Raw genomic sequence first — 24,025 nt, 5'->3', positions numbered from 1 at the left:
GTTCCTCTGAAAATATCTCAAGCATCTTGGCCCTGGGCTCAGCCATTTCCTTGACAAAAGATGGAAAAGAAAGGCTCTCCAGTGAAGACTGTCTCCTTTCAGGTAGTGGGGAGAACTCAGAGAGGATCCCATAAGATTCATCTGAGAAAAAGTATCTGGGATCCTCCTCTGATTTCCATAAGTGCTCCTCCTCAGTGTTGGACAAGATCTCCCTATGCGATGACCAAGACCAAACCTGCCTCAATGCCGAGAAGACATGTCCTCTAGAGCGGCATTGAGTGCAGCCTGGAACAGAATAAAAATGGGTCTAGGGGAGTGGAGTTGGATTCTAAACCCCAAACAGATTTTGCAGCACCGACTGCCCAAACCGACTGTCACATCGGGTATCCTGTGAAAGGCAGTAGTGAGATGTGAATGTGTGGACTGATGACCATGTTGCAGCCTTGCATATCTCCTCAATGGAGGCTGACTTTACGTGAGCCACTGATGCAGCCATAGCTGTAATATTATGAGCCGTGACATGGCCCTCTAGAGTCAGCCCAGCTTGGGCATAAGTGAAGGAAATGCAATCTGCTAGCCAATTGGAGATTGTGTGTTTTCCGATGGCTACTCCCCTCCAGTTGGGATCGAAAAAAACAAACAACTGGGCGGACTGTCTGAAGGGCTTTGTCCGCTCCATGTAAAAGCCCAATGCTCTCTTGCAGTCCAAGGTATGCAAACTGCTTTCGGCAGGGCGGGTATGAGGACAGTGAAAGAATGTTGGCAAGACAATTGACTGGTTCAGATGGAACTCCGACACCACCTTAGGCAGGAACTTAGCGTGCGTGCGGAGGACTACTCTGTTGTAATGAAACTTGATACAAGGTGCATGCACCACCAGGGCCTGAAGCTCACTGATCCTACGAGCTGAAGTAACAGCCACCAAGAAAATGACCTTCCAGGTCAAGTACTTCAGATGGTAGGAATTCAGTGGCTCAAAGGAGGCTTCATCAGCTGACTGAGAACGACGTTGAGATCCCATGACACTGGTGGAGGTTTGAAAGGGGGCTTTGACCAAAGCAAACCTCGCATAAAGCGAACAATTAAAGGCTGTCAAGAGATGCTTACCCTCTACACGGCGATGAAAAGCACTAATCGCACTAAGATGAACTCTTACGAAGTTGGTCTTGAGATCAGACTCTGACAAGTGTAGAAGGTATTCAAGCAGGGTCTGTGTAGGACAAGAAAGAGGATCTAGGGTCTTGCTGTCACACCAGACGGCAAACCTCCTCCATCTGAAAGAGTAACACCTCTTCGCGGAATCTTTTCTGGAAGCAAGAAAGACTCGGGAGACACCCTCTGAAAGACCCAAGGAGGCGAATTCTAAGCTCTCAACATCCAGGCCATGAGAGCCAGAGACTGGAGGTTGGATGTAGAAGCGACCCCTCGTTCTGGGTGATGAGGGTTGGAAAACAATCTCCACAGTTCCTCGGAGGACAACTCTAGAAGAAGAGAGAACCAAATCTGACGCGGCCAGAAGGGCGCAATCAGAATCATGGTCCCGCAGTCCTGCTTGAGTTTCAGCAAAGTCTTCCCTACTAGAGGTATGGGAGGATATGCATACTTAAGGACAAATTCCAAAATGAAGAAGAAAAGCATCTGATGATAGTCAGTCGTGGGCCAGTAGTCTGGAACAGAACTGAGAGACCTTGTAATTGATCTGAATGGCAAAAAGATCCACTGAAGGGGTGCCCCACGCTCGGAAGATCTTGCGGATTACTCCCATGTTTAGTGACCACTCGTGAGGTTGCATTATCCTGCTCAGCCTGTTGGCCAGACTGTTGTTTATGCCTGACAGATAAGTGGCTTGCGGAAACATGCCATGACGGCGCGCCTAAAGCCACATTTGGACGGCTTCCTGACACAGAGGGTCTGGTACCCCCCTGCTTATTGATTTGTACATGGCAACCTGATTGTCTGTCTGAATTTGGATAATTTGATTGGACAGCCGATCTCTGAAAGCCTTTAGAGCGTTCCAGATCACTCGCAATTCCAGAAGATTGATCTGAAGCCTTTTTCCTGAAAGGACCGGGCTCGAGTGTGAAGCCCATCTACATGAGCTCCCCAGCCCAGCAAGGATGCATCCGTCATCAGCACTTTTTCTGGGTGAGGAATTTGGAATGGACGTCCCAAGGTCAAATTGGATCAAATCACCCACCACTGCAGAAAATTCCGAAAGTCTGTGGACAGTTGGATTACATCCTCTAGACTCCCCGCAGCTTGGTACCACTGGGAAGCTAGGGTCCATTGAGCCGATCTCATGTGTAAGCGTGCCATGGGAGTCACATGAACTGTGGAGACGCTCGAGCTATGGACACCAGGACAGGAGGTTGTCTGCTCTTGCCTCGAGAAGATAAGTTCGAACTGTCTTTGTGTTCAACAGGGCTCCAATGAATTCCAACTTTTGGACTGGAGTGAGATGGGACTTGGGGTAATTGATCACGAACCCCAGTAGTTCTAGCACCTGAATAGTCATTTGCATGGACTGCTGAGCACCTGCCTTCGAGGTGCTCTTCACCAGCCAATCGTCGAGATAAGTTAACACATGCACTCCTAGTCTGCATAGCGACGCTGCGACTACCACTAGGCACTCTGTGAATACTCTGGGCGCAGACACCAGACCAAAAGGCAGCACACAGTACTGAAAGTGCTGAGTTCCCAGCCGAAACCAAAGATATTTTCTGTGAGCTGGAAGTATCGAGATGTGTGTATAAGCATCCTTTAAGTCCAGAGAGCATAGCCAATCGTTCTCTTGAATCATGGGAAGAAGGGTGCCCAGGGAAACCATCCTGAACTTTTCTCAAACCAGAAATTTGTTCAGGCCCCTTAGGTTTAGGATGGGACGCATCCCCCGTTTTCTTTTGCACAAGGAAGTACCTGGAATAGAATCCCAGCCCTTCTTTCCCTGGTGGAACGGGTTCAACTGCACTGGCCTTCAGAAGGGCGGAGAGTTCCTCTGCAAGTACCTGCTTGTGCTGGGAACTGTAAGATTGAGCTCCCGGTGGACAATTTGGAGATTTGGATTTCAGATTGAGAGTGTATCCTAACTGGACTATTTGAAGAACCCACCGGTCGGAGGTTATGAGAGGCCACCTTTGGTGAAAAAACATCAACCTCCCCCCTACCGGCAAGTCGTCCAGTATGGACACTTTTACTGAGGTTATGCTGAACTGCAGCCAGTCAACAGCCCATCCCTTGCTTTTGCTGGGGAGCAGAACGGGCCTTAGTCGCACGCTGTTGACGAGAACGAATACGCTGGGGTTGAGGCTGGACAGGCTGCCGAGAAGCAGGAGTGTACCTACGCCTAGAGTAGGTATAGGGGGCACTCCTCCTCCCTCCAAAAAACCTCCTGAGGAGGCAGTAGCAGAAAATGCCCGGTGGGAGAGAGAATCCATAGCATCATTATGCTTCTTGATTTGATCACCCAGATCCTCTACTTTTCCTCCAAAAAGATTGTCCCCCCGGCAAGGAACATCCCCCAACCGCTGCTGGACAGAATGATCCAGGTCAGAGACACGCAGCCATGAGAGTTTGCGCATCACTATACCTTGAGGAGCGATTCTGGATGCCACATCAAAAGTACCCCTGGCCAGGAACTTGCGACACGCCTTCTGCTGCCTGACCACCTGGCGAAAAGGCTTGGCCAGCTCCGTAGGGAGAGCATCAAGCAAGCTGGACAGTTGACGTATCGAGTCTCGCAAGTGTACGCTCTTGGGTTTATTTCAGTTGCTCGTTGCAATTGGATCAATTTCTGTTCCTATGACTGTGCTGGGAAGGCAATAACAGCTCAGGCCCTTTCTAGCACCTTTGGACATGGGTCAGGGAGGGAGGGAGAATAGGGGAGGGGATGTCAAGTCGCAGGAGGAATGTGAACGATTACAGGAGGACCTTGCGAGACTGGGAGATTGGGCATGCAAGTGGCAGATGAAGTTCAATGTTGACAAGTGCAAAGTGATGCATGTGGGTAAGAGGAACCCGAATTATAGCTACGTCTTGCAAGGTTCCGCGTTAGGAGTTACGGATCAAGAAAGGGATCTGGGTGTCGTCGTCGATGATACGCTGAAACCTTCTGCTCAGTGTGCTGCTGCGGCTAGGAAAGCGAATAGAATGTTGGGTGTTATTAGGAAGGGTATGGAGTCCAGGTGTGCGGATGTTATAATGCCGTTGTATCGCTCCATGGTGCGACCGCACCTGAAGTATTGTGTTCAGTACTGGTCTCCGTATCTCAAATAAGATATAGTAGAATTGGAAAAGGTACAGCGAAGGGCGACGAAAATGATAGTGGGGATGGGACGACTTTCCTATGAAGAGAGGCTGAGAAGGCTAGGGCTTTTTAGCTTGGAGAAGAGACGGCTGAGGGGAGATATGATAGAAGTGTATAAAATAATGAGTGGAATGGATCGGGTGGATGTGAAGCGACTGTTCACGCTATCCAAAAATACTAGGACTAGAGGGCATGAGTTGAAGCTACAGTGTGGTAAATTTAAAACGAATCGGAGAAAATTTTTCTTCACCCAACGTGTAATTAGACTCTGGAATTCGTTGCCGGAGAACGTGGTACGGGCGGTTAGCTTGACGGAGTTTAAAAAGGGGTTAGATAGATTCCTAAAGGACAAGTCCATAGACCGCTATTAAATGGACTTGGAAAAATTCCGCATTTTTAGGTATAACTTGTCTGGAATGTTTTTACGTTTGGGGAGCGTGCCAGGTGCCCTTGACCTGGATTGGCCACTGTCGGTGACAGGATGCTGGGCTAGATGGACCTTTGGTCTTTCCCAGTATGGCACTACTTATGTACTTATGTTTGTGAAGGGGGATATGGGAGGGGGATTGTTGATGCTTGATCTGTATTATTTTCTATTTGTGATTTATAAATGACAGTTGTTATATATTGTCCCTTTTTGATACCACAAAGATTTAAATATAAAATCATAACTGTTTGAGGCATATGTGGATAGGGACAGAGCTCGCGGGGACGGGGCTTTTTATTGGCACTGATGTTGTGGAAGTGAAATGCATCAGGTATACCTGGTATAGTGTTGGTGGGGCTCAACAATGTGTATGCACACACTTGGATCCTAGATATCTGTTACAGATTTTGTATTGAATATTCAGAGCTTTCTGGTGGTTTATTCTGTACAGATATGTTCTCTATGCAGTTGTATTATATTTACAACTTCCATTTTTTTCTTTTGACTTTTTTCCTTTTATATATAATCTGCCTTGCTTATATGAAGATGTCTATATTTTGATGTAGTGAAAAATGCAAGTCAATTAGAGTAAACACATTAACTATGCGGTTCAAAGATCTTAATACTTGTTTGTTAAATGATTAAAACACATATATATCTATATATAGATATTGATATATATATATATAGATCTATATAGATACATAGATATATATACAGTGCAATCCGCTTAAGTGCAAGGGTCTGGGACCAAAGAAATACATGCAGTTAACCGGAGCGTGCACTTAACCGTTGTGACTCAAAGAAGCTTGACATCTGATAAACATATGTATAGTACTGTTTATTATACGTACAGTATACAGTCTCCGTTAACTGATGTTAGGCTTACTTGAAGTAATCAGTCATGTCTGTGAGTTCCATAGACTACGTCTGCCAGATGGTAAAAACTGTCATAGCACTACCATCCAGTAACCTCCAGATAGGCCCGCACGGTGTTGAGACTCTCCAGCGCTCTTGCAAAAGTGACAGGAGGTTGTTGAATTTCATCAGCATCTGCCCCGCTGCTCATTTCATCATCTGTTTCATCATCAGCCGTTGCCTGCGTGTAGGCACATATCTCGACATCAGTGCTGTCGTCAGCTGTTTGTAGATCGTAATCAACAGCTACATAGTAATGAAACTCCTCTTCAGTAACACCGGCTGGGATGTCAATAGCCTGTTCATCTGGTACGTTTGCAACAGCTGCATCTGTTTCATCCCTCTCCACATCCCTAACAAAGCTTGCCTGCTTGTTGCAGTTCACAATGGTTGCCTGTGTAACATGATTCCAGGCTTCTTTCTGCATATGTAGGGAATCCAACAGTGATAGATTATGAGCCAGTTCAACAGCATGTTTATCCTTGCCAGTCTGGTCATCCATAACGCTCATCAGACGACATAGCACAAGAGCCCGATAATGTTGTTTGAAATGGGCTATTATGCCCTGATCCATAGGTTGGATCAGAGAGGTAGTGTTTGGTGGCAGGAAGACCACCTTGATGTTAGACAGCCTGACATCATCACTGTGTGCAGCACAATTATCACAAAGCAACAAAAACTGACTCTTTTGTGCCCGCATTCTAGTGTCTAACTTCTTTAGCCACTGCTTCCAAATTTCCCCAGTCATCCTTGAATTTGCATTAGCCTTGTATGACACAGGAAGTCGCTTAACATTCTTGAAGCAACAGGGCTGTTTGCTCTTTCCAATGACAAGTGGTTCTAACTTTTCACTCCCATCCATATTGCAGCAAAGGAGGATCATCAGTTGGTCCTTCAATGTTTTACCTCCTGTAGTTTCGGCTTGTTTGAATGCAAGTGTTCCATCAGGAATCGCTCGCCAGTAGAGACCGTTTTCATCAGCATTGAAAATGTCACGAGGTGCAAACTCGTTCAAGATGGTAGGAAGAACTGAAACAACCCAATTTTCAGCACCAAAGTCATCAGCGTCTTGTTTTTCACCATGCTGTTTCTTGAATTTAATGTTGTTCCTCTCCTTCCATCTTTCCAACCATCCAACAGTGGCTTTGAATTCAGTTAGTCCAAGACTTTCAGCTAGCTGGTTAGCTTTCTCCATAAGCAGTGTACTACTGACACGAAACTGTCTGCTCCTGACTTGAGAAAACCACCGAAGAAGAGCATCTTCTACCTCCTCAGCTTTTCCCGTCCGTTTTTGTTTCTGGTGTGGATTTGTATTGTTTTGCCAGTCTTCCAGAAGCTGGTCATTCTGGTTCAATATACGTGAAATTTGACTGGGATTGACACCATATTCTTTAGCAATAGATGCCTGACTTTGTTTTCAAATTTTTTTAAGAACTTCTATTCGTTCAGTTCAGCCAGTCTTACAGTTGCGCGATGACGACTGGCTGTGGCAGTTAAAGGGGTGGTAAATTCGAAATCTCGTTGGTTGTCACGTGCCAATTGGCTTCCATATTCCGTGCGCGCGCTTATGCAGAGTCTTTCCTGCAGAGGAGCGGTCTTAAACCATGCATATAAGTGAATCTTGCACTTATCAGTGGTGCGCTAAATTGAAGTTTGTCCCCATAGAAATTGATGGCACCAAAAATGGGACCGAAGTACGGCATGCAGTTAAACAGAGCATGCGCTTATCCGACGTGCACTTAAATGGAGTGCAATGACTCTGTTGGGAAAATGTGGGGTATAAATGAGATTATATGTGTGTGTGTGTATATATATATATATATATATATATATATATATATATATATATATATATATATATATATATATATATACACACATATATACACACACACACTTTCAAAAACTGTTGGTGTGCCTTGACAATTTTTACACCTTATAAGCGTGCCACAAAGTGAAAAAGGTTGAAAATCACTGCTGTAAAGACTTGATCAACACACTGACAGACCCTCACCAAATACAGAACAAGGGATCACAAATTAGAAATAAAAATACTTTAGACTACAATTGAGCTGGGAACCCCAAGAAGTTAAACTTAGCATGTACTACAACACTGGAGAAAGAAAAACAAAAATGCATTTCCTTTTCTAATGAACACAATACAAAAGACATTTACTATGCACATCTCCAAAAGCTAACATATTCCATTTAAAGCATTCAAAATAAAATTATTTTTTCTACCTTTGTGGTCTGGACATTTTATTTTTCCATCATGTTGGTTGTGATTTCTCTTTTCTGCTTTGCTGTCTGTCATCTGCTAATTCTCCTTCAAGCAGCTGCTGTCCATTTGTCTTTTCTCCTCCATCCTGTCTATTCCCTCACTACATCTGCCTCTGACATATTGATCGTTCCTTTTTAGCTCTTTCCTCTTTTCTGCTCTCTGTCAACTCAAATTTCACCCTCTCTATCACCCTTCTCCTTCTTACTTTTCAGCCATCTATCAAATTTTCATCTTCACTGGCTCTCCCATTACCCATCTTAAATCTTCTCCTGCCCTCCATTCTCTTTCATCTTTAATCTAATCCCTATTATCACATTTCTACTCTCTGTAATCACTACCCTCTCATTCATTTCCTTGCCACCCCCCTCCTGGACTCTCCCACATGAATGACCATCCCCTCCACTCTTCTAGCCCAGCAGCTGCTCCCCCTTTCTCCCATCTCCACTCTCATAGCCTGACGTCTCCATGTCCCTTCTCTTCCCTCCTGCTTGCTCCCCCATTTCTCCAGCATTTCTCCCTCTCTCTTCCCTCACTCCCACTGTCCAGCATCTCTCCATCACTCCCTTCTGCTACTGGATCCAACATCTCCCTATTTCTCTCCTCTCTCTCCCTCTCGTCTACCCTCATGTTCAGAATCTCTCTCTCTCTCCTATCGTCCATCATCTCTCTCTTTCCCTCCATTGTGCTCAAAATATCTTCCCCCCTCCCCAATGCATTTTCTTCCTTCCTCCTGTCCACTACCTTGTCCAACATTTCTGCCTCTTCCCCCTGTGCACCATCTATCCCTCCCCTCCACGTCTATGTCTGACATTTCTCCCTCTCTCACCCCTCTATACAGCATCTCCCCATCCTCTCCACCCTTATATCCAACAATTCTCCCCTTCCCCATGCCCAACAATTCTCCCTCTCTCACCCTCCATGCAGCATCTCACCCTTATGTCCAAAATTCCTCCCTCTCACTCTCTATGCACCCTCTCTCCCACCCCATGTCCACTTCTCCCTCCCTTCTTATGTCCAAGAATTCTCCCTCTCTTGTTCCTCTCACCCTCCATGCAGCATCTCTCCCTCCCCTATCACACCTTTAATTACAATATTTCTCTCTCCCTCCCCTCCACCTTTATATTCAACATTTCTCCCTCTTACCTCTCACACCCTCCATGCAGCATTTCTCCCTCTCTCATCCCTCTCACCCTCCCCTTCACCCTTATGTCTAACAATTATCCCCTCCCATCTCCAACAATTCTCCCTCTATCACCCCCCCCCCCCCCCGTGCAGCATCTCTCCTTCCCTACCCACTTCACAACTTTTCTTCTATGAATGGGTCCCTGGCAGCGTGGAGGGGAGTAGGCTGGGCTCCCGAAGTCCTGCATCTCCCTCCCTAAAGGATCTCTCTTGCTTGAATGGTCCACGGCAGCGATTCTCACACACTGCCTGCCGCTAAGTTGGAAGCCTCCTTTCTGCCGCGTCCCACCGCCTAGTCAGAAACAGGAAGTTGTGACAGAGGGGACAAGGAATAATGATCATAGGCCAGGCTATACTTAAATTAGACTTGGCCGAAATAAGTTCTGATATAAAAAAGGAAGACCTGCAGATCCCACAATATTAAACAAATATTTAATTTAGGGGGGGGGAAAAACCCCAGTTTCCCACCTAATGAACAATTGCACATTCAACAGACTACTACTCTTTCAGATCCAAGTCAAAATTATAAGTAGAAATGCAACTTAACACAAAGAGAACAAACTATAAAAAGAAATGCCTTACCCTTTCCCCGCCAAAGCTGGACAGATGGGGCTGTCATAATTCTCTACCACACTCCCACAGTTGGTGCACCGGGTTTTGAACAAGCTACCTGAAAATACACAAGCCTCAGTCATGCTACAGCCTAGAGAGCCAGAACAGAGGATTCAGAAGTACACAAACAGAAGCAGCAAAAGGAAAATAAAAAAAGCACAGCTGGGCCTTCAAGACTGTGGCAAATGAGAGTCCTTTATTCTTAAAGATCAGACATGGGCCTTGTTTCAGCATAACAATGCTTGCCTCAGGGGTCCAAAATAAAAGATGCTCTTGAAAATAAAGAGAAAACAGACAAAAAGCAAAGATACATACCTGTAGCAGGTATTCTCCGAGGACAGCAGGCTGATTGTTCTCACTGATGGGTCGGCGTCCATGGCGGCCCAGGAACGGCAATGTTTCAGAGCAAAAATAAACAAAGTTTGCCAGAGCCTTCCGGCACGCGCACTTAGCATGCGCAGCCATCTTCCCACCCGTCGCGTGAGAGTCCCCACTCAGTTAGATCAAAAAGCAATAGCAAGGAGAAGGACAACTCCAAGGGGGAGGCGGGCGGGTTTGTGAGAACAATCAGCCTGCTGTCCTCGGAGAATACCTGCTACAGGTATGTATCTTCGCTTTCTCCGAAGACAAGCAGGTTGCTTGTTCTCACGACTGGGGTATCCCTAGAACCCAGGCTCACTCAAAAGAAAAAAAGAAGGTCAATTGGGCCTCGCAACGGCGAGGACATAACTGAGATTGACCTAAAGCAGAAACATCTAACTGAAAGTGCAGCCTGGAACAGAATAAAAATGGGCCTAGGGGGGTGGAGTTGGATTCTAAACCCCGAACAGATTCTGCCCAAACCGACTGTCGCGTCGGCTATCCTGCTGAAGGCAGTAGTGAGATGTGAATGTATGGATTGATACCACGTCGCAGCCTTGCAAATCTCTTCTATAGTGGCTGACTTCAAGTGAGCCACCGACGCCGCCATGGCTCTAAAACTATGAGCCGTGACATGACCCTCAAGAGTCAGCCCAGTTTGGGCATAAGTGAAGGACATGCAATCTGCTAGCCAATTGGAAATGGTGCGTTTCCCGACTGCAACTCCCCTTCTGTTGGGATCAAAAGAAACAAACATTTGGGCGGACTGTCTGAAGGGGCTTGTCCGCTCCACGTAAAAGGCCAATGCTTTCTTGCAGTCCAAGGTCTGCAACTGAAGTTCAGCAGGGCGGGTATGAGGACAGGGAAAAAATGTTGGCAAGACAATTGACTGGTTCAGATGGAACTCCGACACCACCTTCGGAAAGAACTTAGGGTGCGTGCGGAGGACTACTCTGTTGTGATGAAACTTGAGATAAGGAGCATGCACTACCAAGGCTTGGAGCTCATTGATTCTATGAGCTGAAGTAACAGCCACCAAGAAAATGACCTTCCAGGTCAAGTACTTCAGATGGCAGGAATTCAGTGGCTCAAAAGGAGGCTTCATCAGCTGGGTGAGAATGACGCTGAGATCCCATGACACTGGTGGAGGTTTGACAGGGGGCTTTGACAAAAGCAAACCTCTCATGAAGCGAACAACTAAAGGCTGTCCAGAAATAGGCTTACCCTCTACATGTTGATGATAAGCACTAATTGCGCTAAGATGAACTCTTACAGAGTTGGTCTTGAGACCAGACTCTGACAAGTGTAGAAGGTATTCAAGCAAGGTCTGTGTAGGACAAGAGCGAGGATCTAGGGCCTTGCTATCACACCAGACGGCAAACCTCCTCCATTTGAAAAAGTAACACCTCTTCGTAGAATCTTTCCTGGAAGCAAGCAAAACCCAGGAGACACCTTCAGAGAGACCCAAGGAAGCGAATTCTACGCTCTCAACATCCAGGCCGTGAGAGCCAGAAACCGGAGGTTGGGATGCAGACGTGCCCCCTCGCTCAGAGGGTGGGAAAACACTCCAATCTCCACGGTTCTTCGGAGGACAACTCCAGAAGTAGAGTGAACCAAATCTGACACGGCCAGAAGGGAGCAATCAGAATCATGGTTCCGCGGTGAGTTTCAGCAAAGTCTTCCCCACCAGAGGTATGGGAGGATATGCGTACAAAATGCCTGTCCCCCAATGAAGGAAAAAAAGCGTCCGACGCTAGCCTGTCGTGGACCTGAAGTCTGGAACAGAACTGAGGGACCTTGTAATTGACCTGAGTGGCAAAAAGATCCACCGAGGGGGTACCCCAATCTCAGAAGATCTTGCGTACGACACCCGAGTTGAGCGACTACTCGTGAGGTTGCATTATCCTGCTCAATCTGTCGGCCAGACTGTTGTTTACGCCTGCCAGATACATGGCTTGGAGAAACATACCGTAACGGCGAGCCCAAAACCACATCTGGATGGCTTCCCGACACAGGGGGCGAGATCCGGTGCCCCCCTGCTTGTTGATGTAGTACATGGCAACCTGACTGTCTGTCTGAATTAAAATGATTTGATTGGACAGACGATCTCTGAAAGCCTTTAGAGCGTTCCAGACTGCTCGCAACTCTAGGAGATTGATCTGAAGACCTTTTTCCTGGAGGGACCAAACTCCTTGAGTGTGAAGCCCATCGACATGAGCTCCCCACCCCAGGAGGGATGCATCCATGGTCAGCACTTTGTGAGGCTGAGGAATTTGAAAAGGACGTCCCAAGGTCAATTGGATCGAATTGTCTACCACTGAAGGGAATTGTGAAAATCGGTGGACAGCTGGATTACATCCTCTAGATTCCCTGCAGCTTGACACCACTGGGAAGCTAGAGTCCATTGAGCTGATCTCATGTGAAGACGGGCCATGGGTGTCACATGGACTGTGGGGGCCATATGGCCTACAAGTCTCAACATCTACCTAGCTGTGATCTGCTGAGATGCTCTGGCCATGGAAACTAGAGACAGAAGATTGTCTGCTCTCGCTTCTGGAAGATAGGCACAAGCCGTCTGTGAGTCCAGCAGAGCTCCTATAAATTCCAGTTACTGAACAGGGAAAAGATGGGACAGGGTAATTTATAACAAATCCCGCTCATTCCTGCACTAGAAATGCTTAGAAAATATGTTAAAGAGGCATTAGGTGTTCCCCTTGAGAGATTCACACCTATCACCAGAGCACAATATATTTCAGGTGCAGGAAGGGGTAGTTTTCCTGAGAATCCTCAACCTGGTGTGAATCTAACAGACTTTTTAGAAAATTCTATGGAGGTCATAACTGAGAGAACTACGCTGTTGGTTACATTTGCTCTGCAACCTGAACGTAACAATATATTGAAACTTTACTTTCGCCACATGAACTCCCCCTTTCTTGGCTCAAAAATACAGATTTTTCCAGATTTTTCTAAATACACTCAAAGAAGAAGGAAAGCGTTTTTGTTATTAAAAGAAAGAGTTCTCAGAATTGGAGGAACCTTTCAATTTAGGTTTCCTTGCAAATGTTTTGTTTCTTTGAATTCTATTTCTTACATATTTTTTGACCCAGGAAAGTTACAAGAATTTATTTCCTCTAAAGAATAATGCTGTAATAGGTATTGTATTAGGCGTTTGCCCGGCTGCGATTTCCCACCTCTCTCTGTTCAATTTGCTTTTTTCATTTAATCTATAGATTCATTTCCTAGATCTTGGATCAACCTATTGTGGACTATATAATGTTAGGATAATTTACCAAGTTGAATTGATTTTCCTATTTTTTTTCTTTTTCTGGAATCTTTATTTATGTTGGACTGCATAAATGTAAATTTGAATAAAGTATAATTAAAAAAAAAAATTATAACAAATCCGAGTAGCTCCAGCAGTTGAATAGTCATTTGTATAGACTGTAGAGCTCCTGCCTCTGAGGTGTTCTTCACCAGCCAATCGTCGAGATAAGGGTACACATGCACTCCCAGTCTGCGTAGCGACGCTGCAACTACTGCCAGGCATTTTGTAAAGACCCTGGGCGCAGACGCCAGACCAAAGGGCAGCACACAATACTGGAAGTGCTGAACTCCCAGACGGAATCGAAGATACCTCCTGTGAGCTGGAAGTATCGGGATGTGTGTAAAAGCATCCTTTAAGTCCAGAGAGCATAGCCAATCGTTTTCCTGAATCATGGGAAGAACGGTGCCCAGGGAAACCATCCTGAACTTTTCTCGGACTAGGAATTTGTTCCACGCCCTTAGGTCTAGGATGGGACGCATCCCCCATTTTCTTTTGCACAAGAAAGTACCTGGAATAGAATCCCAGCCCTTCTTGCCCTGGTGGAACGGGCTCGACCGCATTGGCGCTGAGAAGGGCGGTGAGGTCCTCTGCAAGTACCTGCCTGTGCTGGAAGTTGAAGGACTGAGCTCCCGGTGGGCAATTTGAAGGTCTGGAGATCAAATTGAGGGAGTATCCTAATCGGAGGTTATGAGAGGCCACCTTTGGTGAAAAAATTTTAACCTCCCCTCCCCCCCCCGACTGGCAAGTCGTCCGGCACGGACACCTTTATAGCAGCTATGCTCAGCTGGAGCCAGTCAAAAGCCCGTCCCTTGCTTTTGTCGGGGAGCCACAGGGGCCTGCCTTGGCGCACGCTGTTGACAAGAACGAGCGCGCTGGGGATGAGCCTAAGAAGGCTGTCGAGGAGGAGGATTGTACCTACGCTTGTTATAAGCATAGGGAGCATTCTTCCTTCCCCAGAAAAATCATCTACCTGATGAGGTAGTAGCAGAAGGCGCCCAGTGGGAGAGATTGTTCATAGCGGTTTCCCGCTGCGTGATCAATCACTTGCTCAACTTTCTCACCAAAAATATTATCCCCCCAGCAAGGGACATCCACAACCCGCTGCTGGACTCGATTGTCCATGTCAGAGGCACGCAGCCATGAGAGTCTGCGCATCACTATACCTTGGGCAGCGGTTCTGGATGCAACATCAAAAGAATCATAAGCACCCCTGGACAGGAATTTACGACACGTCTTCTGCTTCCTGACCACCTCCTGAAAAGGCTTGGCCTGCTCCGGAGGGAGCTTATCAACCAAGTCCACTAGTTGCTTCACCGTGTTCCTCAAGTGAATGCTCGTGTAGAGTTGGAAGGATTGAGTTTTGGCCACGAGCATAGAGGCCTGATATGCCTTTCTCCCAAGAGTCCAGGGTTCTAGATTCTCTTCCTGGGGGCACTGAGGCAAAGTCTCTAGAACTCCTGGCTCTCTTGAGAGCGGAATCCACAACCATAGAGTCGTGAGGTAACTGCGACTTCATCAGCTCAGGTTCTCCGTGAATCCGATATTGGGACTCAGCTTTCTTGGGAATGGTGGGATTACTTAGTAGTTTCATCCAGTTCCGCATAAGTGTCTCCTTGAGCACATTATGCAAAGGAACCGTGGATGACTCCTTAGGTGACGAAGGATAGTCAAGGACCTCGAGCATCTCAGTCCTGGGCTCATCCTCAGATACCACAGGGAAGGGAATAGCCACAGGCACTTCCCGGACAAATGAAGAGAAAGAAAGACTCTACGGGAGAGAAAGCTTTCTTTCTGGTGAAGGAGTAGGATCAGAGGGAAGACTACAAGGCTCCTCAGAAGAGAAATACCTGGGGTCCTCCGCTTCATCCCACGAGGCATCCTCATCGGTATCAGACAAGAGTTCCTTAACTGCAGTCTGAAACTGGGCCCGTCTCGACGCTGAGGAACAATGTCCTCGATGGCGATGTCGAGAAGTCTACTCCCATGCCGGCGGCGATGAAGCTCCCTCCTCACCACAGGCATAGAGCCAGCAGCCGCTTCCATCGATGGTACAGAGGGAGCAAGCACCCCCCGGTACAGGAGCAGACTGACGCAGCAAACCCTCCAGAAGACCTGGAAGTATGGCTCGGATGCGCTCGTCCAGAGTCGCTGTCGAGCAAGGCTGCGGGGTCGGTGCAAGAATCGGCGTCAGAATCTGTGGAGGTCGAGGAGGCAGTACTGGGCTACCCGAAGACCGACACCTCTTGAATGGAGGGTGAGCGGTCCTCCCGGCGTCGGCGCTTCACGGATGCCAAATCCTTCGACATCCCGGAGCTCCCGGCATCGTGCTTGGAAGGAGACCGATGACGATGCTTCTTCACCTTCGCTCGATGCACGTCATCGATACTCCTCTGTACCGACGAGGAGGATGTGGAATCCACACGCCTCCTGGGGGTCGGGTCCGAGAGTGGTCGGTCCCAGGGGGTCTGTACAGCAGGAGACTTCGAGGCAGGTGGAGACCCACTCGACGGCTCACTGCTCCCAGCGTGCAGTGGTCTCCGGACAGCCATTACCTGCGCTCCTGAAGTCGATGCCAATTTCGGTGCCGATGCCGAAGAACTGCTCAAAGCTCCGAAAACACGGTCCTGAAGAGCTTTTCTTGACACTTGTGTCCACTTTTTAAAGCTAAGACACAACTTACATGCGTCTGGGTGGTCGGGCCCAAGGCACTGAAGACACCACGCATGGGATCGGTACCTGAGATCAACCGGTTGCACCAAGTACACTTCTTGAAGCCGCTGGGAGTCCTCGATGACATGGACGGAAAAATAGCGGCGGCGAAGTCAACATTCGCGATTGTGCTAAATAAAAAGGCACAAAAATGAGAAAGCGTGTACGCGCAGCCTAAGAATGCCGTGACGAAAACGAAAGGAAATTTAAAGGGCCAAACTAAGAAATAAAGGATTATATATATATATATATATACATACATATATATATATATAGTTTAGAAGGCAGGATAAAAGAAAGACAAAAGAGGGAGAAAAACTCTCAAAAACGGAGATATGTCTGGGCCTGAGGAGAGAGACTGACAAAGCAGCCACTCTTCACCACAGAAAAAGAAAAACTGAGCGGGGACACTTGCGCGACAGGCGGGAAGATGGACGCGCATGTGCGGTGCGCGTGCCCCATGCCGGAAGGCTCTGGCAAACTTTATTTTTGCTCTGAAAAATTTCTGTTTCTGGGCCACCGTGGACGCCGACCCATCAGTGAGAACAAGCAGCCTGCTTGTCCTCAGAGAAAAATCCTTACGCAGTTTTGCAGAACTGTTACTACACATAAAACATCTGTGGTGAGCACTGCTGGTTAGTAAAAAACACACCAAAAGACAGTACTCATCACAGAGATTTTATATGTGGTAACAGTTCTGCAAAACTGCATAAGGATTTATTTTGTCTGTTTTGTTTTTATTTTCAAGAGCATCTTTTATTTTAGACCCCTGTGGTAGGCGTTGTTACGCCAAAACAGAGCCGTGTCTGGTCTTTTAGAATAAAGGACTCTCGTTTGCCACAGTCTTGAAGGTCCAGCTGTGCTTTTTTTTTCTTTTGCTACATCCTAGAGAGCATCAGGAATGGGCTGTATAAAAGCCATATAGTGAAGGAGAAGGGAGGAGGAGAGGAAGGGAGCAGGAGGTCAGAAAATAACTTCAGAAGCAGCACAGACTGAAAGCAGTGGCTGCACATGCCTCACCATGGATCTCTAGCAGGTTTCTGGAGCCAGCCCGCTTGTGTAGTTCATCAATATTCTGAGTGATGACCACCACATGGCGGCCCTGCTTGCTTAGCCTGGCCTCGCACTCTGCAATAGCAATGTGAGCAGGGTTTGGACTCTTGGTCAGCATCACCTCCCGCCGATAGTGATAGAACTCCCACACACGGGAAGGGTTCCGAGCAAATGCCTCTGGTGTTGCCAAGCGCTGAAATAAAATACATTTATTAGTCATAGCACATAGTCAAAGCCTGATTTAACTCCTACCCCAGCTGAGATTATATTCATATACCTTTCTAACTTCATGTGCCGCTTTCTTTAAAATTAGTTCCTAACTCCTATTACTCTCCGTTATCTACATGTTCCACCTCTGCTTACACCCTATGCTGAATTCCCATATTCTATTGGCATTGTAAGTAGCGTATTATGATGCCGTAAGGTGTATTGTTATTTTAATATTTTTACTACTGTAATTTTCTGTTGCCTATGTTCAGCTTATTCTTGCTGTATACTGCCTTATGTGAATTTTTTTTTCAAAAAGGCAATCAATCAATAAATAAAGTATTTGCTCAATGGACAAAGGAACACAAATTACGTTGCTTTAAGTATAAGCATTTTTTTAAAGGTTAATTAAGCTGCAAAAAGCATCTACCTAGAGGTGGGTGGTATCTAACGTGTCAGTTCCATAAGGGAACCTTATATGGGATGGTTGGGGATGAGGGAGATACTGGGCAGATTCGGGGTTTAGCAGGATAAGGGGGTTGGGAGGGGGTCCGCACCTAAGATTAGCATTTGATGGAGAACTTTTTGCTGCTCAGTGGAAGACTGACTGGTTACGCTTGGATTTGAATGTGTTGCCTGTGGGAGATTGCGCAATGTGGGGAGGGGGGGCTGGGGCACCCCTCTCCAAACATAGGGTTTATTAAGCTGAGACGATATAAGTCCTGGTGTGAGGTGTACCGCTGAAGGTGGTGACTTGGAATGTGGGAGGTATTAACTCCCCTATTAAACGTTCTAAAATACTGCAACATCTTCAGTGTCACCGTATTGATATTGCCTTATTGCAAGAGACTCATTTGTCCACCCTTGAACACACTAAGCTCAAACAATGGTGGATGGGTGACTGTCTTGCAGTGGCAGCCCAGGGGAAAAAGGGAGGGGTAGCAATCCTGTTTAGGAAAGGGGTGGCGGATAAGGTCACGCCTCTCTAAACGGATACTGGGGGTAGGTTCCTATTATGTGAAGTATTAGTGAAAGGAAAGAAATTAACCATAGGGAACATGTATGCCCCTAATCAACATGATAAAGCGAATGCTACATACCTGTAGAAGGTATTCTCCGAGGACAGCAGGCTGATTGTTCTCACTGATGGGTGACGTCCACGGCAGCCCCTCCAATCGGAAACTTCTCTAGCAAAGTCCTTTGCTAGTCCTCGCGCGCCCGCGCGCACCGCGCATGCGCAGCCGTCTTCCCGCCCGAAACCGGCTCGAGCCGGCCAGTCCAGTATGTAGCAAGACAATACACTTCAAGGGAAGACACAACTCCAACGGGGAGGCGGGCGGGATTGTGAGAACAATCAGCCTGCTGTCCTCGGAGAATACCTTCTACAGGTATGTAGCATTCGCTTTCTCCGAGGACAAGCAGGCTGCTTGTTCTCACTGATGGGGTATCCCTAGCCCCCAGGCTCACTCAAAACAACAACCATGGTCAATTGGGCCTCGCAACGGCGAGGACATAACTGAGATTGACCTAAAAAATTTACCAACTAACTGAGAGTGTAGCCTGGAACAGAACAAACAGGGCCCTCGGGGGGTGGAGTTGGATCCTAAAGCCCAAACAGGTTCTGAAGAACTGACTGCCCGAACCGACTGTCGCGTCGGGTATCCTGCTGCAGGCAGTAATGAGATGTGAATGTGTGGACAGATGACCACGTCGCAGCTTTGCAAATTTCTTCAATGGAGGCTGAATTCAAGTGGGCTACCGACGCAGCCATGGCTCTAACATTATGAGCCGTGACATGACCCTCAAGAGCCAGCCCCGCCTGGGCGTAAGTGAAGGAAATGCAATCTGCTAGCCAATTGGATATGGTGCGTTTCCCTACAGCCACTCCCCTCCTATTGGGATCAAAAGAAACAAACAATTGGGCGGACTGTCTGTGGGGCTGTGTCCGCTCCAGGTAGAAGGCCAATGCTCTCTTGCAGTCCAATGTGTGCAGCTGACGTTCAGCAGGGCAGGAATGAGGACGGGGAAAGAATGTTGGCAAGACAATTGACTGGTTCAGATGGAACTCCGACACGACCTTTGGCAAGAACTTAGGGTGAGTGCGGAGGACTACTCTGTTATGATGAAATTTGGTGTAAGGGGCCTGGGCTACCAGGGCCTGAAGCTCACTGACCCTACGAGCTGAAGTAACTGCCACCAAGAAAATGACCTTCCAGGTCAAGTACTTCAGATGGCAGGAATTCAGTGGCTCAAAAGGAGGTTTCATCAGCTGGGTGAGAACGACATTGAGATCCCATGACACTGTAGGAGGTTTGATAGGGGGCTTTGACAAAAGCAAACCTCTCATGAAGCGAACAACTAAAGGCTGTCCTGAGATCGGCTTACCTTCCACAAGGTAATGGTATGCACTGATTGCGCTAAGATGAACTCTTACAGAGTTGGTCTTGAGACCAGACTCAGACAAGTGCAGAAGGTATTCAAGCAGGGTCTGTGTAGGACAAGAGCGAGGAGCTAGGGCCTTGCTGTCACACCAGACGGCAAACCTCCTCCAAAGAAAGAAGTAACTCCTCTTAGTGGAATCTTTCCTGGAAGCAAGCAAGATGCGGGAGACACCCTCGGACAGACCCAAAGAGGCAAAGTCTACGCTCTCAACATCCAGGCCGTGAGAGCCAGGGACCGGAGGCTGGGATGCAGAAGCGCCCCTTCGTCCTGTGTGATGAGGGTCGGAAAACACTCCAATCTCCACGGTTCTTCGGAAGATAACTCCAGAAGAAGAGGGAACCAGATCTGACGCGGCCAAAAAGGAGCAATCAGAATCATGGTGCCTCGGTCTTGCTTGAGTTTCAACAAAGTCTTCCCCACCAGAGGAATGGGAGGATAAGCATACAGCAGGCCCTCCCCCCAATTCAGGAGGAAGGCATCCGATGCCAGTCTGCCGGGGGCCTGAAGCCTGGAACAGAACTGAGGGACTTTGTGGTTTGCTCGAGATGCGAAGAGATCCACCAAGGGGGTGCCCCACGCTTGGAAGATCTGGCGCACCACCCGAGAGTTGAACGACCACTCGTGAGGTTGCATAATCCTGCTCAACCTGTCGGCCAGACTGTTGTTTACGCCTGCCAGATATGTGGCTTGGAGCACCATGCCTTGACGGTGAGCCCAGAGCCACATGCTGACGGCTTCCTGACACAGGGGGCGAGATCCGTGCCCCCCTGCTTGTTGACATAGTACATGGCAACCTGGTTGTCTGTCTGAATTTGGATAATTTGGTGGGACAGCCGATCTCTGAAAGCCTTCAGAGCGTTCCAGATCGCTCGCAACTCCAGAAGATTGATCTGTAGATCGCGTTCCTGGAGGGACCAGCTGCCTTGGGTGTGAAGCCCATCGACATGAGCTCCCCATCTCAGGAGAGACGCATCCGTGGTCAGCACTTTTTGTGGCTGAGGAATTTGGAAAGGACGTCCCAGAGTCAGATTGGACCAAATCGTCCACCAATACAGGGATTCGAGAAAACTCGTGGACAGGTGGATCACGTCTTCTAGATCCCCAGCCGCTTGAAACCACTGGGAAGCTAGGGTCCATTGAGCAGATCTCATGTGAAGGCGGGCCATGGGAGTCACATGAACTGTGGAGGCCATGTGGCCAAGCAATCTCAACATCTGCCGAGCTGTGATCTGCTGGGACGCTCGCACCTGCGAGACGAGGGACAACAAGTTGTTGGCCCTCGTCTCTGGGAGATAGGCGCGAGCCATCCAAGAATCCAGCAGAGCTCCTATGAATTCGAGTCTCTGCACTGGGAGAAGATGGGACTTTGGGTAATTTATCACAAACCCCAGTAGCTCCAGAAGGCGAATAGTCATCTGCATGGACTGCAGGGCTCCTGCCTCGGACGTGTTCTTCACCAGCCAATCGTCGAGATATGGGAACACGTGTACCCCCAGTCTGCGAAGTGCCGCTGCTACTACAGCCAGGCACTTTGTGAACACCCTGGGCGCAGAGGTGAGCCCAAAGGGTAGCACACAGTACTGGAAGTGACGTGTGCCCAGCTGAAATCGCAGATACTGTCTGTGAGCTGGCAGTATCGGGATGTGTGTGTAGGCATCCTTCAAGTCCAGAGAGCATAGCCAATCGTTTTCCTGAATCATGGGAAGAAGGGTGCCCAGGGAAAGCATCCTGAACTTTTCTTTTACGAGATATTTGTTCAGGGCCCTTAGGTCTAGGATGGGACGCATCCCCCCTGTTTTCTTTTCCACAAGGAAGTACCTGGAATAGAACCCCAGCCCTTCTTGCCCGGATGGCACGGGCTCGACCGCATTGGCGCTGAGAAGGGCGGAGAGTTCCTCTGCAAGTACCTGCTTGTGCTGGAAGCTGTAGGACTGAGCTCCCGGTGGACAATTTGGAGGTTTTGAGGCCAAATTGAGGGTGTATCCTTGCCGGACTATTTGCAGAACCCACTGATCGGAGGTTATGAGAGGCCACCTTTGGTGAAAAGCTTTCAACCTCCCTCCGACCGGCAGGTCGCCCGGCACTGACACTTGGATGTCGGCTATGCTCTGCTGGAGCCAGTCAAAAGCTCGCCCCTTGCTTCTGCTGGGGAGCCGCGGGGCCTTGCTGAGGCGCACGCTGCTGACGAGAGCGAGCGCGCTGGGGCTTAGCCTGGGCCGCAGGCTGTCGAGAAGGGGGATTGTACCTACGCTTGCCAGAAGAGTAGGGAACAGTCCTCCTTCCCCCCAAAAATCTTCTACCTGTAGAGGTAGAGGCTGAAGGCTGCCGGCGGGAGAACTTGTCGAATGCGGTGTCCCGCTGGTGGAGATGCTCTACCACCTGCTCGACCTTCTCTCCAAAAATATTGTCCGCACGGCAAGGCGAGTCCGCAATCCGCTGCTGGAGTCTATTCTCCAGGTCGGAGGCGCGCAGCCATGAGAGCCTGCGCATCACCACACCTTGAGCAGCGGCCCTGGACGCAACATCAAAGGTGTCATACACCCCTCTGGCCAGGAATTTTCTGCACGCCTTCAGCTGCCTGACCACCTCCTGGAAAGGCTTGGCTTGCTCAGGGGGGAGAGCATCAACCAAGCCCGCCAACTGCCGCACATTGTTCCGCATGTGTATGCTCGTGTAGAGCTGGTAAGACTGGATTTTGGCCACGAGCATAGAAGAATGGTAGGCCTTCCTCCCAAAGGAGTCTAAGGTTCTAGAGTCTTTGCCCGGGGGCGCCGAAGCATGCTCCCTAGAACTCTTAGCCTTCTTTAGGGCCAAATCCACAACTCCAGAGTCATGAGGCAACTGAGTGCGCATCAGCTCTGGGTCCCCATGGATCCGGTACTGGGACTCGATCTTCTTGGGAATGTGGGGATTACTTAGTGGCTTGGTCCAGTTCGCAAGCAATGTCTTTTTTAGGACATGGTGCAAGGGAACAGTGGACGCTTCCTTAGGTGGAGAAGGATAGTCCAGGAGCTCAAACATTTCAGCCCTGGGCTCGTCCTCCACAACCACCGGGAAGGGGATGGCCGTAGACATCTCCCGGACAAAGGAAGCGAAAGACAGACTCTCAGGAGGAGAAAGCTGTCTTTCAGGAGAGGGAGTGGGATCAGAAGGAAGACCCTCAGACTCCTCGTCAGAGAAATATCTGGGGTCTTCCTCTTCCTCCCACGAGGCCTCACCCTCGGTGTCAGACACAAGTTCACGAACCTGTGTCTGCAACCTCGCCCGGCTCGACTCGGTGGAGCCACGTCCACGATGGGGGCGTCGAGAGATAGACTCCCTCGCCCGCATCGGCGAAGCTCCCTCCGCCGACGTAGTCGGGGAGCCCTCCTGGGAGGTGGCCGCAGTCGGCACCGCACGCGGTACCGACGTCGGGGACCTCACCCCGGGCGATGGGCCAGCCGGCGCCACGCTCGACGGTACCGGTGGCGCAAGCGCCGCCGGTACCGGAGGGGTAGGGCGCAACAGCTCTCCCAGAATCTCTGGGAGAACGGCCCGGAGGCTCTCGTTCAGAGCGGCTGCAGAGAAAGGCAAAGAGGTCGATGCAGGCGTCGACGTCAGAACCTGTTCCGGGTGAGGAGGCTGTTCCGGGCTGTCCAGAGTGGAGCGCATCGACACCTCCTGAACAGAGGGTGAGCGGTCCTCTCGGTGCCGATGCCTGCTGGGTGCCGACTCCCTCGGCGACCCAGAGCTCTCGGTGCCGACGCGGGGAGGTGACCGGTGTCGATGCTTCTTCGACTTCTTCCGAAGCATGTCACCGGAGCTCCCCGGCACCGACGAGGACGTAGAATCCAGCCGTCGCTTCCTCGGGGCCGAGGCCGAAGGAGGTCGGTCTCGGGGGGGCTGTACCGCAGGAGCCCTCAGGGCAGGAGGAGACCCACCAGAAGGCTCACCGCCACCAGCAGGGGAATGGACAGCCCTCACCTGCACTCCTGACGATGCACCACCGTCCGACGACATCAGCAGACGAGGTCCCGGTACCACCGACGTCGATGCAGTCGCCCGATACCTTGGCGCCGATGCAGAGGCCCGATGCCTCGATGCACTCGATGCAGTGGCGGCCGAGGAAGATGGTCTGGACGCTGACGACGTCGATGCACTCGAAGATCCCGGTGCCGATGCCGACGAAGAGCCCGAGAACAACACGTTCCACTGGGCTAATCTCGC

The 24,025-nt window shown here is 49.1% G+C and overlaps 1 protein-coding gene across 1 annotated transcript in view; it reads right to left on the bottom strand.

The window, feature by feature from the left end:
* The window catches only part of SIRT5 (sirtuin 5), a 127,288-nt gene that overhangs the window by 69,340 nt on the left and 33,923 nt on the right, over positions 1 to 24,025 (bottom strand). Inside the window, exons 4-5 of the mRNA XM_030211150.1 lie at positions 17,138 to 17,363; positions 9,694 to 9,781 (exon numbers count right to left, since the gene is read on the bottom strand). Coding sequence (XP_030067010.1) covers positions 9,694 to 9,781; positions 17,138 to 17,363 — 314 coding nt within the window. The remainder of the gene's footprint in view (positions 1 to 9,693; positions 9,782 to 17,137; positions 17,364 to 24,025) is intronic.

The sequence above is a fragment of the Microcaecilia unicolor genome, chromosome 1, assembly GCF_901765095.1.
Source record: "Microcaecilia unicolor chromosome 1, aMicUni1.1, whole genome shotgun sequence".
Taxonomy (NCBI): Eukaryota; Metazoa; Chordata; class Amphibia; order Gymnophiona; family Siphonopidae; genus Microcaecilia; species Microcaecilia unicolor.
Note: the sequence above shows the minus strand (reverse complement) of the source record. Positions and strands in the feature narration are given on the sequence as shown.